Below are 16391 nucleotides of genomic sequence, written 5' to 3'. Positions count from 1 at the left end.
ATAGCTATATTTTAGGATCCGGATTTGGCTGTAGAGATTGAGATTTTGTTGGACTTCAATTTTAATTGGGACTCTACAATATGTGTTCAATTTCAAGTAGGATTCCTGGAGGCTAAACCTAAAAAAAATAGAACTGCCCCGTCATAACACGCCTCGCCCCACATAAATCTGTCCCACATATACCCGTCCTGCTTAATTATTCTCATTTGTCTAAATCATGTAATTAGAACTTGCCTCAAATTTCAATATCTCAGTTCATTTTTCCCCTATGCATGCAGTTGTTAATGTAGTTATATATATATATTAAAAGGGAAGCTCGTAACTTCAAAATTAAATTACAATTATAACCCTATACTACTATAATATAATATGATTAAGCAATAAAAATGTAATTAAATAATCATATTTTATTTACTAAAAGGCAGGATTAGAAGTCTAGCAATTGCATTTTAAATAATTGAAGGAGTTAGAATTTGGTATATATATATATATAATCTTGCTTCATTCCACAAATTCTCACAAAGAGTCGCATTGATACATTAAATTCATTTAATTGATTTCATAGCTGTAGCATATTCATCTAACATGGACTTTCGGACTTGTTTTACTCATTTCATTTCTTTTAATTAAGTTTTTGATCTCCTATTTACTTCTTCAGTTATGGCATTGTTAATTCTTCTAGTTATTCTTAATTATTATTTCCATCTTTCATCTTCATTCCTTAATATTGCATCAGTTAGTTTAAACTGGAAGGCTTTCAAATTGCCAAAACAACATGGGATATCTGAAAGGCTACAGATTTGTTTTAGGATAACTCTACTACACATTCGTGCAAACAGGACTACAGGATTTGTATAATAATCCCTCTTGACAAAAGGAATCGTACAGAATTCAGAAGGTTACATATTTGCAATTATATTAAACAGAAAGCAGAAATCTAAATTAGTATAAGATGACCACTGGCATTCACACTCCTCTGTGGTTTATTCAACCTGAAGTAATACAATCTCAAAACATAAATGGAAAAAAGAATATCACACAATTATGAACTATAGCATTTTGTATAAGCAGAATATCAGAATGAGTAGGCTATCAATGTCTGCATTTTCACTAATATTATCTATTCCATCAGCCACTTGATCTATGTCTTCATTCGTTTAGTTGGCGCGCCTACATCTTGATCATGATTCTGTTCATTACCGCCTCCATGTTGATCAGCATTTTGCTCATTAGCTCCTACAGCTTGATCAGCACTTTGCTCATTAGGGTCTTCAACTTGATTCTGTTCATTACCGACTGCATGTTGATCAGCATTTTGCTCATTAGCTCCTACAACTTGATCAACATTTTGCTCATTAGGGTCTTCATCTTGATTCTGTTCATTACCGACTGCATGTTGATCAGCATTTTGCTCATTAGCTCCTACAACTTGATCAACATTTTGCTCATTAAGGTCTTCAACTTGATTCTGTTCATTACCGACTGCATGTTGATCAGCATTTTGCTCATTAGCTCCTACAACTTGATCAACATTTTGCTCATTAAGGTCTTCATCTTGATTCTGTTCATTACCGACTCCATGTTGATCAGCATTTCGCTCATTAGCTCCTACATGTTGATCAGCATTTTGCTCATTAGCACCTCCATCTTGATTAGCTTTTTGACTGAGGACATGCATCAAGTAACTAGAAATAGCGCCATCATATTCTTCATCTGAGTCTCCATCTTGATCAACATTTTGCTCATTAGCGCCTAAACCTTGATCAGCTGTGTCCCCATCTTGATCAGTAGAGTCTCCATCTTGATCAACATTTTGTTCATTAGCGCCTAAACCTTCATCAGCTGTGTCTCCATCTTGATCAGTAGAGTCTCCATCTTGATCATCATTTTGCCCATTAGCGCCTAAATCTTGATCATCATTTTGGTCATTAGGGCCTAAATCTGGATCATTAGAGTCTCCATCTCCATCAGTTGTGTCTGCATCTTGATCTGCATTTTCCTCATTAGCCCGGAAATTTTGTTCCTGGATTGAAAGAATCATCGGTACACAATTCGAAAAACTAAGCTTGTCCCTGCAACAAAATACTCCTTTGTATTAACCCTTATAAGTCTAACCACTTATGTATGAGATTTGCAATTTTGTAATTAGAAACTTACAATCTCATGCAGAATCTCCCTTGTGTAATATACTCGGACGGTTGGGTGACTGCAATCTGGAGACATACAAATTCAGTATTTATTTTTTTTAAAAGCAACAAAATCTTTAATATTAGTATCTTACAATTTTCCACCCGATCATCTTATCACATTGGCTACAGTAAGTGTTGGCTACGGTAGTTCCAAGATGATTACTCACGTTGTCTGGTACATCAACATTAATCCTGCATATATAAATTAGCTTTAGACAGCAGAAAAAAGTGTATACATATCTCAAGTTGCTGATACTTACACCGAATTAAAGAGCCCTATTCCTCTTGATCGAGACTACAAAATGTACAAGACAAGAAAATGAGTTGCTGAAATATAACAGAGTAGTGCTGAAACACAAATATCTGTTTCCAAAATATTGAAATCAGTAACAATTTCATGAAATAATTTTTCCTAAACGAAGAAATTATATTCGAATCGTTACCATCGGAATATAATCGTTGAAGGATGCAACTTGCATTCTGCACCCAAAAGTAAGACAATGGATGGTATCATTAGGAGGGATCGCATCAGGGTTGTGTTCAAGTGAATAGTATCTACTCATTGTTGAATGAAGAAGCAGCAACTCAGACACGAAAAATGCAGAAGAATGAATTTTATGGAAATGCACAAGAGAGAATGTTGATTTATAGAAAAGTGCTTCTTGATTCTTGAATTTACCGTTAATTCTCAATCCATTTTCCCTCCAAAACTATTAAAGTCATATTTATATTTTATTTTAATTTGCAAATTGTAATTAGAAACTTACAATATCATAAGCAAATTCTGTCTCATCACAAATTGTTGAATCAAGAACCAAATCCTAATAGACATGATTCACCTAATAAAGAATAAAGAACAAAGTGTAAGAGAAATATAAAAGCTGGAAAGATCAATCGAAAGAAAAGACAAACTACTCACCAAAGAGGAGAATTGCTCAAAACTGAAATTATATTAATTCTTGATTCTAGTTGAGAAGAGCTCTGTTTTGAAATGGCATCTTCAGCTCTGTTTCAAATCGCTCTGAAAATTTTCTAACCTTAGTAGGGATAAATTTATTTAATAAATTTTGAAATGGCTTCATCATTCTAATTAATTATTTTTTAAAAATATTAATTCACAAAATTATTTATTAATTAATTAATTCACAGATAATTAATTAATTAATTCTTGAAATTAATTTTAAATTTGCTGAATGTTTACGGGAAGGACATACATGTAAAAAGTTCAGTGTCAATTGGTTATTCCAACCTGAAGTAATAATATGTAGTGCAATCTCAAAGCAGAAACGGAAAACAGAATATTACAAAATTATGAATTATAGCATTTTGTATAAGCAGAATATCAGGATGAGTAGACTATCAATATCTGCATTTTCATTAATATTATCTATTCCATCAGCCAGTTGATCTTATCTTCCTCCGTTTCATTGGCCGGCCTCCATCTTGATCATTAGGACCCTGTTCATTACCGCCTCCATCTTATCATCATTTTGCTCATTAGCACCTAAACTGTGTTCATTAGGAGCCTGTTGATTATCCCTTCCATCTGGATCATGATTCTGTTCATCGCCGCCTCCATTTTGATCATCATTTTGTTCATTATTGCCTAAATCTTGTTCATTAGGAACCTCTTGATCACCGCCTCCATCTTGATCAATACTTTGCTCAAAGCACCTAAATCCTGCTCAATAGGAACCTTTGATCACCACCTCTATCTTGATAATCTTGTTCATTAGGAACCTGTGGATCGCTGCCTCCATCTTGATCAACATTTTGCTCATTAGTGCCTAAATCTTGTTCATTAGGAACCTGTTGATCACCGCCTCTATCTTGATCAGCATTTTGCTCATTAGCGCCTAAATCTTGTTCATGAGGAACCTGTTGATCACCGTCTCCATCTTGATATTCTTGTTCAATAGGAACCTGTTGATTACCGCCTACATCTTGATCAACATTTTGCTCTTCAAAACTAAGCATGTCACTGCCACAATATACTCATTTGTATCAACCCTTACAAGTCATATCGCTTATGTGTACACTCTCAATTTGCAAATTGTTATTAGAAACTTACAATCTCAAACGGAATGTTCCTTCCTTAACATACAAGCTCTGTTGGATGACTTCAATCTGGAGAAATAAAACCTTCAGTATTCAGAAAAAAAAAAAGGCAACAAAATCTTCATGTTCATGAAAACAAATTGCTCTTTGATATTAGTATCTTACAAATTTCCACCCGAGCATCCTTCCACATTGGACACAGTAAGTATTGGCTAGGGTATTTGCATCTTGTTGGTGATGATTATTCACGTCGTCTGATACTTCAACATTAAACCTGCATAAATAAAGGTTTGTAACATACATATGTCAAGTTGCTGAAATGATATGTAATATCAAATTGCATGAAATCATGAGACTTACACCCTATCAAAGATCCCTACTGACGACATCTGCAAAATGTACATAATAAGTTGATTATGTGCTTTGTCAAGAAATATAACAGAGTACTGAATTTAAGCATTGAATCTAAAATATTGAAATCAGTAAAAAATTCATCAAAATGGTTAGGTGTACAATTCAGAAAAGAATAATTCCATACAGTAACAAAGACATCCTCGATGAATGCAACTCGAGTTCTGCACCCACCACAATAGATGGAATCACAATCATCTGGGATTTCCTCCATTCTTCCACTACAAAATTGAGTTGAAGAAAAATATTGATGTAGAATAAAAAGGGAATGACAAGAGAATGCTGATATATATAGAAAGGCCAATTCTTGATTCTTGAATTTACCGTTAATTCAGAAAGGAGTATTACCAAAGAAACGAGGGAAATTTGAACCCAATTAAACAATTTATTTTATTTTTCCCAAGATTCTTCAATTTACCCTCCGATTGATACATTTTTAAATTTCTGATACTAGTTTATTTACATTTTAACTTAAGCATATACATATATAATGCACTGACTTAAATACTGTTGCATTTCGTTTTCTTTTTCTTTTCCTTTCCTAGCGAGAAATTCAGTTGTGTTTCAGTTTAGCTTGAAGAAAGAGCAAGTGTATTTCAAGATGAAAAATGACCCGCCCATTTATTAGCTCAGCCCATCAAAAATTGAGTTAATATGTAGCTCTATTTATTAGTGAATTCTGGTTGGCATATCTCATTACAGAATAACAATATCGTTTTACATCGTGATGAAGGAATAAACAGAGAACAGAATTAAAAGATAAACTAAGCAGCATATAGAGAATGGAAGTACCCGAGCTCAAACATGTAAAATGTTTCAGTGTCAATTCCTTTTCTTCAAAATGAAGTAATATTAGCATGTACTGTAACCCCAAAACCAAAAAAGAGAACAGAATATCACACAGTTCTGCAACATTAGTAGTCTATGGATGTATGCATTTTTATCAATATTACCCATTCCCTCAGCGATATCTACATCTTGATTAGGAACTTGTTCATTTAGATCAGTATTTTGTCCATCACTGCTTCCATCTTGATTAGCATCTAAATCTTGTCCCTCATTTATATATGCAACGGTACATCATTCCACAAAGAAAGCTTGTGCCTGCCACAGTATACTCATTTGTATTAGCCCTTACTAGTCACACCACATATGTATACAGTCTCAATTTGCAAATGTGTAATTAGAAACTTACAATCTCATACAGAATCTTCCTCCTCTAATAATCATGGACGGTTCATTGGACACAGTAAGTATTTGCTAGGGTATTTACATCTTGTTGGAGATGATCATTCACGTCGTCTGATACATCAACATTAAACCTGCATATATACAAAAGTTTATAACAATATATATATGCCTCAGATCGCAGAAAAAAGTGTAGGCAAATAACAAAATCCCAAGTAACTGAAATAATCTGTAATATCCAATTTTCAAAATAACATTAAATAAAGAAACTTACACTCTATTAAAGATCCTTCCTGGCCCCACCTGTAAAGTGTACAAGACAAGAAAATGAGCATAATAAGTTGGATCTATAATTAGTCAAGAAATATACGTAACATTTATGCTTAATTAATCACAATAGATAGCTGAGAAATTACATACTGTCTTTTACGAAATGAGCAGCAATTTCATCAAAAGAACAATTCAGAAGAAATTAACTCAAGATTGTCCTGAATTTGGAGTATCGAAGAAAATGTACTTAGTTCACAAACAAATTACAAGAAATGATGCAGAGAATCCTTACGGGTTGAACGTAATCCGAGACAAGTGCAACTCGAATTCTGCACCTACGACAGTGGATGCGATCATGAAAAGGGATAAGGTAGGATTCAGGAAAAGTGGGTCTTGTCATTGTATCAACTTTGTTGAATCAAGATAGATGCACTGCTCAAAATATGAAATGTAACAGAGTTGGTGATCAATGAGAATCCAATAAAATGAAAAATGAGGAGGGAATCTATAACAGAGGAGAAATGCAAAAGACTGAATTTGATGGGACCGAAAAGTCACTTCTTGATTCTTGAATCCAACTTCTCTGTTTATTGTTAATTCAGAAAGGAGGGAAATTTGAACAAATTTTCCACCTTTTTTACCCTCCAACACTATTTTCTTTCTTTTTAATTTCTGACACGAGTCATATAACATATTCACATTTTATTTTGCATTCTTACACATGTGTGAATTTCGATAGTAAAAATAAATAAATTATGTATATCGGGTATATACATCAAACAATAGATTTGTGACGTACTATTTGACTATGATTAATTAATGGATATGATTATTACATCAACATAAATGACCAATCTTTTCACAATGAACATGAATTTTTTATTTATAAAAGTTGAAATTAAAATCCCAAAAAATACGTTTTGGAGAATTTAGAATTTAATTACATATTCAAGTTTTAATTTGAAATCACGACTACATATCAAATATCCAAAAACAAGCTTGCTGAATTACTGTTAGATATAGCTAAGTAAATTTCACATGAGAGATGAACAGGTGAAAGTAACTCATATAGTACGAATTCACGCTAAACAGGATTTGTAGCCAATCCTCTCAATCAGCAATTTTGTATCAACAGATTAAAAACAAACAAACAGAACCTGAGATATCAAACATGTAAAATGTGCAGTGTCAATTGGTTTATTCCAACCTGAAGTAATACAATATGTAGTGTAATCTCAAAACAGAATATCGCACAATTATGAATTATAGCATTTTGTATAAGCAGAATATCAGAATGAGTAGCCTATCAATGTCTGCATTTTCATCTATTCCATCAGCCAGTTGATCTTATCTTCCTTCGTTTAATTGGCGGGCCTCCATCTTGATCATTAGGACCTTGTTCATTAGTGCCTCCATCTTGATCAGCATTTTGCTCATTAGCGCCCACATCTTAATCAGCATTTTGCTCATTAGCTCCCACATCTTGTTCATGGTTCAGTTCATTACCGCCTCCACCTTGATAAGCATTTTTGTTGATGAAATGTGTCAAGAAATTACAAACATTGAACCGAATAACCCCCACATCTTCTTCATGATTCAGTTCATTACCGCCTCCACCTTGATCAACATTTTGCTCATTAGCACCCACTTCATGTTCATTAGTGTCTCCATCTTGATCAACATTTTCCTCATTCGTGTCTCCATCTTGATCAGCATTTTCCTCATAAGTGTGTAAATCTTGTACCTTCTTTATACGAAGCAACGGTACATCATTCCATAAACAAAGCTTTTTCCTGCCACAAAATAGTCATACTTCATATAACGTGTACAGACAGTCTCAATTCGCAAATTTGTAATTAGAAACTTACAATATCATTAGGAATTTTCCTTCCCTAATAAGACTGTTCTGTGGGGTTACTTCAATCTGGAAAAAATTTTAAAATCAGTATTTTTTTTTTTATAAAGCAACAAAATCTTCTTGTTCATGAAAACAAATTGCTTCGTATCTTACATATTTCCACCCGAGTGTCACTCCACATTGGACACAGTTCGCCTTGGCTACGGCAGTTCCTAATAGTCGTTGATTATTTTTTACGTTGTCTCGTACAACAACATTAAACCTGCATATATACATATATATGCGTTAAACTGCAGAAAAAAGTGTATGCATATCTCAAGTTTCTGAAATCATGATGAGACTTACACCCTATGAAAGAGCCCTTTTGGCCACTGCAAAATGTACAAGAAAATGAGCATAATAAGTTCAAGAACAGAGTACTGAGAATTAAGAAAAAATAATATTTGAATCCTTACCAATCGAATATAATCGTGGGTGCGTGCCACTTGATTTCCGCACCTACGACAGTGAATGGTATGATAAAGAGGGATAACATCCTGGAGTTGAACTGAATAGCATTTCATAATTGTTGAATGAAGAAGCACTGCTCAAAAATGCACTGCTCAAAAAGAAAAATAATGCAGAAGAATGAATTTGATGGAAATGACAAGAGAGAGTGTTGATATATATATATATAGAAAAGTCATTTCTTGATTCTTGAATTTACCGTTAATTCTCAATCCATTTTCCCTCCAAAACTATTAATGTCATATTTATATTTTATTTTGCATCCTTACACACATGCACCGACTTAAAATTGTACAGAGGATAAAGCCAATAATGTTTCCTTTTCCTCTTTTTCATTTGTATCCTAATAATGTTATTTTTGTGTGAATTTCGACGGTAAAAATAAATAAATTATTTGTATTCAATGTTTGCATCAAATGATGTATTATTTAATTATGATTAATTAACATATGTTTGTTGCACTATATCAAGACAAAATCTTAGAGCAATGAATTTGAATCATGGAAAGTGTCACGTCTAACTCTTGTATTAAGATAGAATGTCTAAATCACATTCTTTATAGTGCGGTCTATCCTTTGGCACTGCTAATGTAACATATTGTTTTCTGCTCCAGACTACTTCTTTTTTAATATTACATAGAATCACTTAACCAAAATATATTAGGCCGACTTGATGTAAGCACATGATACAACTAAGACAAATAAAATCAGTACCTTAGGTCTCCGAATACTAAAACTCCTCCTATATTATTATATGGGAAAATGATATAATGTAGCTCTATTAGAAATTCCACATCATACTTTTTGTAGAATTTAAAATTTAAAATTATGATTTCAAATCACACATTTAATTATTGAGTTGAAATGATCAATTAATATCAAATGTCTAAAGGCGAGCATAATCAATTACTCATGTAAGATATGTAAAGACTTAAGGGGCGGTTTGGTACAATGATTAATAACATAGAAATTAGTAATGCAGGAATTAGTAATGTACAGTTTATTTTTTATTAAGTGTTTGATTCATTGTTTCTTACCTAATTTTGTATTGGATTAAAACTCTACAAAAAACTTCTTTTCAATTATACCCTTGAATTACTATGAGATATTCTATTTTATATAATTAGGTAAAGGTAGATAATTGTAATACAATAATTTTTTTTGTGACCTTCTAACTAGTTAGGAAAAGAACAAAATCATCATGTTTGCTATCTTCTCACTTGAATTATTTGAGGGTAAATAATTGTCATCTTAATAAATTAATCACTCACAAAACAACTCACATTTCAAATATTGTATTGATTTGTATTGAATTTATTTATCAACAAACAACTCTCTCTAAATAATAAAATTAAATTTGTAAGCTAATTTATTTATATAAATTTACTAGTACAAATATAAAATATAAAATCAAGAAAATAAATAAAATGATTAAAAAAAATTGAGGTATATTTGTATTCACATAAATTAATCTCATGATATTAAATCATATGTATTATTAATACCACCAAATGAAATGTATTAGTGATACATCCTATAATACTATGTACTAATTATAATACCATACATAATATATGGACTCCACCAAATTGGTCCCTAAAGTAATATCTATCAGTAAGGTTTCGTGGTGTAGTTGGTTATCACGTCAGTCTAACACACTGAAGGTCTCCAGTTCGAGTCCGGGCGAAGCCATTTTTAATTTATTTTATTTATTTTTTTGAAAGTTTTCCTTTATGTGCCAAAACTGTAGTGGTGCTGCAACTTACTTGAACAGTCAGGATCTTCTTGTTGAGACTTTACTAGTGAGAAATAGAGTAGTTGTGGTGAAGGAAAACTCTACTACGAATTCACGCCAAACAGGACTATAGGTGAAGGAAAACTCAAACATGTAAAGAGTTCAGTGTCAGTTGGTTTATTCCAACCTGAAGTAATAATATGCAGTGCAATCTCAAAACAGATATGGAAAACAGAATATCACACAATTATGAATTATAGCATTTTGTATAAGCAGAGTATCAATGTCTTCATGAGTTCTTTGGAGCACCTCCATCTTGATCAGTTGTGTCTCCATCTTGATCAGTTGTCTCCATCTTGAACAGTAGTGTCCCCATCTTGATCAGTTGTCTCCATCTTGAACAGTAGTGTCCCCATCTTGATCAGCTGTCTCTCCATATTAATCAGTGCTATCTCCATTTTGAACAGTTCTATCTTCATCTCCATCAGTTCTGTCTTAGGAACCTCTTCATTAGGATCCCCACCTTGATGAGTATTCTCCATTAGCCCCTAAATCTTGTTCATTAGCATCTCCATCTTGATCATTAGGAGCCTGCTCATTAGCATCTCCATCTTAGTCTGGAGAAATAAAAAAATCAGTATTTTTTTTAAAGAAAAGCATTAAAATGTTCTTGTTGATGATCTTTAATATCAGTATCTTACAATCATCCACCCGATCATCTTTTCACATTTGCTACAGTAAATTTTGGCTGTGCTAGTTATACATTCTGTTTGACTATAAATCACGTTGTTTTGTACACGAACATTAAACCTGCATATATAAATGAGCATTAGACCGCAGAAAAAAGTGTATACATATCTCAAGTTGCTGATACTTACACCCAATTAAAGAGCCCTAGTTCTTCTGATTGACTCTGCAAAATGTACAAGACAAGAAAATGAACTATAACAGAGTAGTGCCTGATTAATCAGAATTCATGATACGAAATATTGAAATCATTAGCAATTTCATGAAATAATTCTTCCTAAACGAAGAAATTATATTCGAATCATTACCAGCCGAACATAATCTTTGAACCATGCAATTTGCGCTCTGCACCGAACATTAGGACAGTGGATGCTACTATTAGAAGGGAGCGCATCAGTGTTGTGATCAAGGCGAGTGTATCTAAACATTGTTGAATGAAGAAGCAGCAACTCAGAGACGAAAAATGCAGAAGAATGAATTTGATGGAAATGACAAGAGAGAGTGTTCATATATATATAGAGAGAGAAATCACTTCTTGATTCTTGAATATACAGTTAATTCTCAATCCATTTTCCCTCCAAAACTATTTTCTTTTTAATTTCTGGCATATTCATATTTTATTTGGATCAAAACTGTATAGAGGATATAAAACCAATTATGTTTCCTTTTCTTAATCTCAAATTTCAACCGGTTTTGAGACTTTTTATTTGCATTGATTTAATATGTATTCCTATATTGAAAGTATAAATTACTATCTATTTTATATCTTTTAGGATTTATCTATTAGTAATTTCTTATTAAAAAATTTGTTGAGTTGATATTCAAATTGTGGTTATAAAATTTAAATAACAACATATTAAAATTATTGAGATTTAGTGGGTCAAATTGGGCGGGTCAAGACCCAACCCGTTTTTAAGCCCATTTATGCCCAACCCATTTGAGTCCAAAGTAAACCACACTGCATAACATTTTTTAACATTTTCAATCTGCTCTGCCTCGCCCCATATAAACCCTGCTTAATTATTCTCATTTGTCTAAATCATGTAATCATAACTTGCCTCAAATTTCAGTATCTCAGTTCATTTTTCCCCTATCCATGCCGTTGTTAATATAGTTATTGTTCTTAGATATATATCTGATTAAATATTTAATTAAGCAATAAATTTAATTAAATAGTCATATTTTATTTACTAAAGACAGGNTCTTACAAATTTCCACCCGAGATTCGTTCTACATCGGCCACAGTTAGCACTGGCTACGGTAGTTCCAAATAGTGATTGAACTTCGGTAATTCCATTGTAATTTACTTTGTCTAGTAAAAGAACATTAAACCTGCATATAAAGGTTTGTAACATATGCAATATTTATATATTTATATATATATATATATAATATCAAATTGCATGAAATCATGAGACTTACACCCTCTTAAAGATCCCTCCAGGCAATGTCCGCAAAATGTACTTGATTCCATGCTTTATTTCGTTCTGTGCTTAGTCAAGAATTATAACAGAGTTCTCAATTTCTTGATTAAGCATTGAATCTAAAATATTGAAATCAGTACCAAATCCATCAATAATTCAAGAAGAAGAAGAGAAAGAGTGAGAATCCATACAATACTAATGTAGTCCTCGACGAATGCAACTCGAGTTCCGCAGAAACGGCAAAGCACACAAGACATTCTTCCACAACAAAATTGAATTGAAGACAAATATTGATATAGAATAGAAAGGGAATGAGAAGAGAGTGTTGATATATAGCAAGGTCACTTCTTGATTCTTGAATTTACCGTTAATTCAAAAAGGAGGGAAATTTGAAATTGCTTCACATTGACCAAATTTTCCACCTTTATTAGGAAGAAAAATATATATATTTTTTAATTTGCCCCATAATAAGATTAAGTCATATTGACATTTTATTTTGCATTCTTACACATCTGCACAGACTTAAAGACTGTTTAGAGAATAAAATATCAATTTTTTTCCCTTTGTATCTTAATAATGTTATTGTTGTGTGAATTTAAATGGTTAAAAAATAAATAAACTTTTTTTTTACTTAATGCATACTAATTGAACTTCTTTTAAAAAAAGTGTCTAGTACTCTGAACTATTTTATTTTATTCATCTAAATGATTGTTTCGCTTTTAAATTAATAACGATATTCTTTGCATTTAATTTTTGAAGCTGGTATTTATAAACCAACGAAATTAATTTATGATATGAGAGTAACAATAAAAGAATACTTCAGTGGGAGTGATGAAGAAGGAGAAATTTCCAGCTCTAAAGAGATCTTCTTCATACAGTGAGTAATTTTACTGGTGAATTTTTTGTTTCTTTGCATATCCTTCATAGCTTAAATAGTTATGTTTAGTATCTAATTAAACGTCGTAATTGAAAATGAAGATTGATTATCTGGTTCAACAACCACGTCTTTTCACTAACAAGCATGATAATATCGAATGTCTAAATGCAAGCTTAATCAATTACTGTTAGATTATAGCAAAAGTAAATTGACATAAGATTGAGGAGATAAACAGGCAAATCAATATAATACCAAGGTCTCATGGTGTAGTTGGTTATCACGTCAGTCTAACACACTGAAGGTCTCAGTTTTCCTGATGTGCCAAAACTGTAGTGGTGCTGCAACTTACTTAAGAAGTTAGGATCGATACTCTCGTTGAGACTTGAGAAGCTGACACCTTCTGCTGTGGTAGAAGGAAAACTCTACTATGAATTCATGTCAAACAGGACTACAGGATTTGTATTAGCTTTTATGCGGCCATAAACTTCAATTGTTGGCAACAACACACGTATATAAACATCGCTCGTACAAATTTCAAAAGTTACACATTTGCAATTATATTAAACTATTCAACAGCAGAAATCCAAATTAATATAATATGAGCACTGACACTTATGTTAGCATATACTATAACAGTTTCCTAAAAACCCCATTCCTTAGAAAAAGGGGAGAAAACAGATGACCACTGGCATTCACATTCCTGTGTGGCTTTCAAAAATTAGTAATCCAGTAGTAACTTATACTCAAATGCTTGAAAGATGACTTGTATCAAGAAAACAAACTAAGCACCATATACAGTCTCAAATTGGTTTATTCAACCTGAAGTAATTCAATATGTAGTAGTGTAATCTCAAAACAGAAATGCAAAACAGAATATCACACAATTATGAATTATTGCATTTTGTATAAGCAGATTAACAGCATGAGTCCGCTATCAATTTCTGCATTTTCATCAATATTATTTATTCCATCAGCCACTTGATCTATATCTTTGGTCGTTTCATTGGCGAGCCTCCATTTTGACCAACATTTTGCTCATTACCACCTCCATCTTGACCAACATTTTGCTCATTACCGCCTCCATCTTGACCAACATTTTGCTCATTACTGCTTCCATGTTCATCTGCATTTTGCTCATTACCGCCAACATTTAGCTCATTACTGCCTCCATGTTGATCAGTATTTTGCTCATTACCACCTCCATCTTGACCAACATTTAGCTCATTACTGCCTCCATGTTCATCAGCATTTTTCTCATTACCGACTCCATCTTGACCAACATTTAGCTCATTACTGCTTCCATGTTTATCAGCATTTTTCTCATTATCGCCTCCATCTTGACCAACATTTTGCTCATTACTGCTTCCATGTTCATTAGCATTTTGCTCATTACCGCCTCCATCTTGACCAACATTTTGCTCATTACCACCCCCATCTTGACCAACATTCTTCTCATTACCGCCTCCATGTTGATCAGCATTTTGCTCATTACCGCCTTCATCTTGACCCAACATTCTGCTCATTACCGCCTCCATGTTGATCAGCATTTTGCTCATTACCACCTCCTACAACTTGATCAACAGTATGGTCAGTACCTAGATAAGCATTTAGCCTGATAAGATGCATCATGTAATCAGGAATATCGTCATCATAATCTTCATCTGAGTCTCCATCTTGATCTGCATTTTCCTCATTAGCTTGGAAAAATTGGTTCTCAGGAATTAAACGAACCAACGGTAGATGATTCGAATAAGTAAGCTTGTCCCTGCCACAGAATACTCATTTGTATTAACCCTTATAAGTCATAATGCTTAGTGTAAGTGTAATTAGAAACTTACAATCTCATACAGAATCTTCCTTCTTTAATATACACGTTCTCTCGGGGGACTCCAGTCTGGAGAAATAAAAAAATTCAGTATTTTTTTTAAAGAAAAGCAACAAAATGTTCTTGTTGATGATCTTTAATATCAGTATCTTACAATCATCCACCCGATCATCTTTTCACATTTGCTACAGTAAGTTTTGGCTGTGCTAGTTATACATTCTGTTTGACTATAAATCACGTTGTTTTGTACATGAACATTAAACCTGCATATATAAATGAGCATTAGACCGCAGAAAAAAGTGTATACGACATATCTCAAGTTGCTGATACTTACACCCAATTAAAGAGCCCTAGTTCTTCTGATTGACTCTGCAAAATGTACAAGACCAGAAAATGAACTATAACAGAGTAGTGCTTAATTAATCAGAATTCATGATACGAAATATTGGAATCATTAGCAATTTCATGAAATAATTCTTCCTAAATGAAGAAATTATATTTGAATCGTTACCAGCCAAACATAATCTTTGAACCATGCAATATGCGCTCTGCACCGAACATTAGGACAGTGGATGCTACCATTAGAAGGGAGCGCATGAGTGTTGTGATCAAGGAGACTGTATCTAAACATTGTTGAATGAAGAAGCAACAACTCAGACGAAAAATGCAGAGAATGAATTTTATGGAAATGACAAGAGAGAATGTTCATATATATATATAGAGAGAGAGAAAAGTCACTTCTTGATTCTTGAAGTTACAGTTAATTCTCAATCCATTTTCCCTGCAAAACTATTTTCTTTTTAATTTCTGACATATTCATAGTTTATTTGGATCAAAACTGTATAGAGGATAAAAAACCAATTATGTTTCCTTTTTTTAATCTCAAATTCCAATCCGTTTTGAGACTCTTTATTTGCATTGATTTAATATATATTCCTATATTGAAAGTATAAGTTATTATCTATTTTAGATTTTTTAGGATTTATCTATCTATTAGTAATTTCTTATTAAAAAATTTGTTGAGTTGATATTCAAATTGTGCTTATAAAATTTAAATAACAACATATTAAAATTATTGAGATTTAGTGGGTCAAATTGGGCGGGTCAAGACCCAACCCATTTTTAAGCCCATTTATGCCCAACCCATTTGAGTCCAAAGTAAACCACACTGCATAACATTTTTTAACATTTTCAATCCGCTCCGCCTCGCCCCATATAAACCCTGCTTAATTATTCTCATTTGTCTAAATCATGTAATCATAACTTGCCTCAAATTTCAGTATCTCAGTTCATTTTTCCCCTA

General features: G+C 32.8%; 2 protein-coding genes, 1 long non-coding RNA gene, 1 other non-coding gene and 1 pseudogene across 4 annotated transcripts; 1 reads left to right on the top strand and 4 right to left on the bottom strand.

Annotated features, from left to right (window-relative positions):
• Window positions 1–1141: 1141 nt before the first annotated feature.
• LOC125872372 (uncharacterized) lies at window positions 1142–2752 on the bottom strand. Its single transcript, XM_049553086.1, has 5 exons — window positions 2633–2752; window positions 2450–2484; window positions 2282–2381; window positions 2158–2213; window positions 1142–2072 (listed from the first exon to the last, which is right to left on the bottom strand). Exons 1-5 carry the CDS (start codon window positions 2750–2752, stop codon window positions 1142–1144), a joined length of 1242 nt encoding a protein of 413 aa, XP_049409043.1.
• An 832-nt stretch (window positions 2753–3584) lies between these two features.
• LOC125872370 (uncharacterized) lies at window positions 3585–4872 on the bottom strand (annotated as a pseudogene).
• Window positions 4873–5900: 1028 nt separating this feature from the next.
• LOC125873303 (uncharacterized) lies at window positions 5901–6477 on the bottom strand. The gene is made up of 3 exons (XR_007447200.1): window positions 6409–6477; window positions 6121–6149; window positions 5901–5980 (listed from the first exon to the last, which is right to left on the bottom strand). It is a non-coding gene; the product is annotated as an uncharacterized LOC125873303 (long non-coding RNA).
• Window positions 6478–10098: 3621 nt separating this feature from the next.
• TRNAV-AAC (transfer RNA valine (anticodon AAC)) lies at window positions 10099–10172 on the top strand. The gene has a single exon. It is a non-coding gene; the product is annotated as a tRNA-Val (tRNA).
• A 4074-nt stretch (window positions 10173–14246) lies between these two features.
• LOC125872369 (uncharacterized) lies at window positions 14247–15670 on the bottom strand. The gene is made up of 5 exons (XM_049553085.1): window positions 15600–15670; window positions 15243–15351; window positions 15102–15157; window positions 14876–15028; window positions 14247–14778 (listed from the first exon to the last, which is right to left on the bottom strand). Exons 1-5 carry the CDS (start codon window positions 15668–15670, stop codon window positions 14247–14249), a joined length of 921 nt encoding a protein of 306 aa, XP_049409042.1.
• Between the last annotated feature and the right edge of the window lie 721 nt (window positions 15671–16391).

Source organism: Solanum stenotomum, chromosome 8, assembly GCF_019186545.1.
Source record: "Solanum stenotomum isolate F172 chromosome 8, ASM1918654v1, whole genome shotgun sequence".
In the NCBI taxonomy this organism is placed as follows: Eukaryota; Viridiplantae; Streptophyta; class Magnoliopsida; order Solanales; family Solanaceae; genus Solanum; species Solanum stenotomum.
This window is presented reverse-complemented; position numbering and strand designations above follow the sequence as displayed.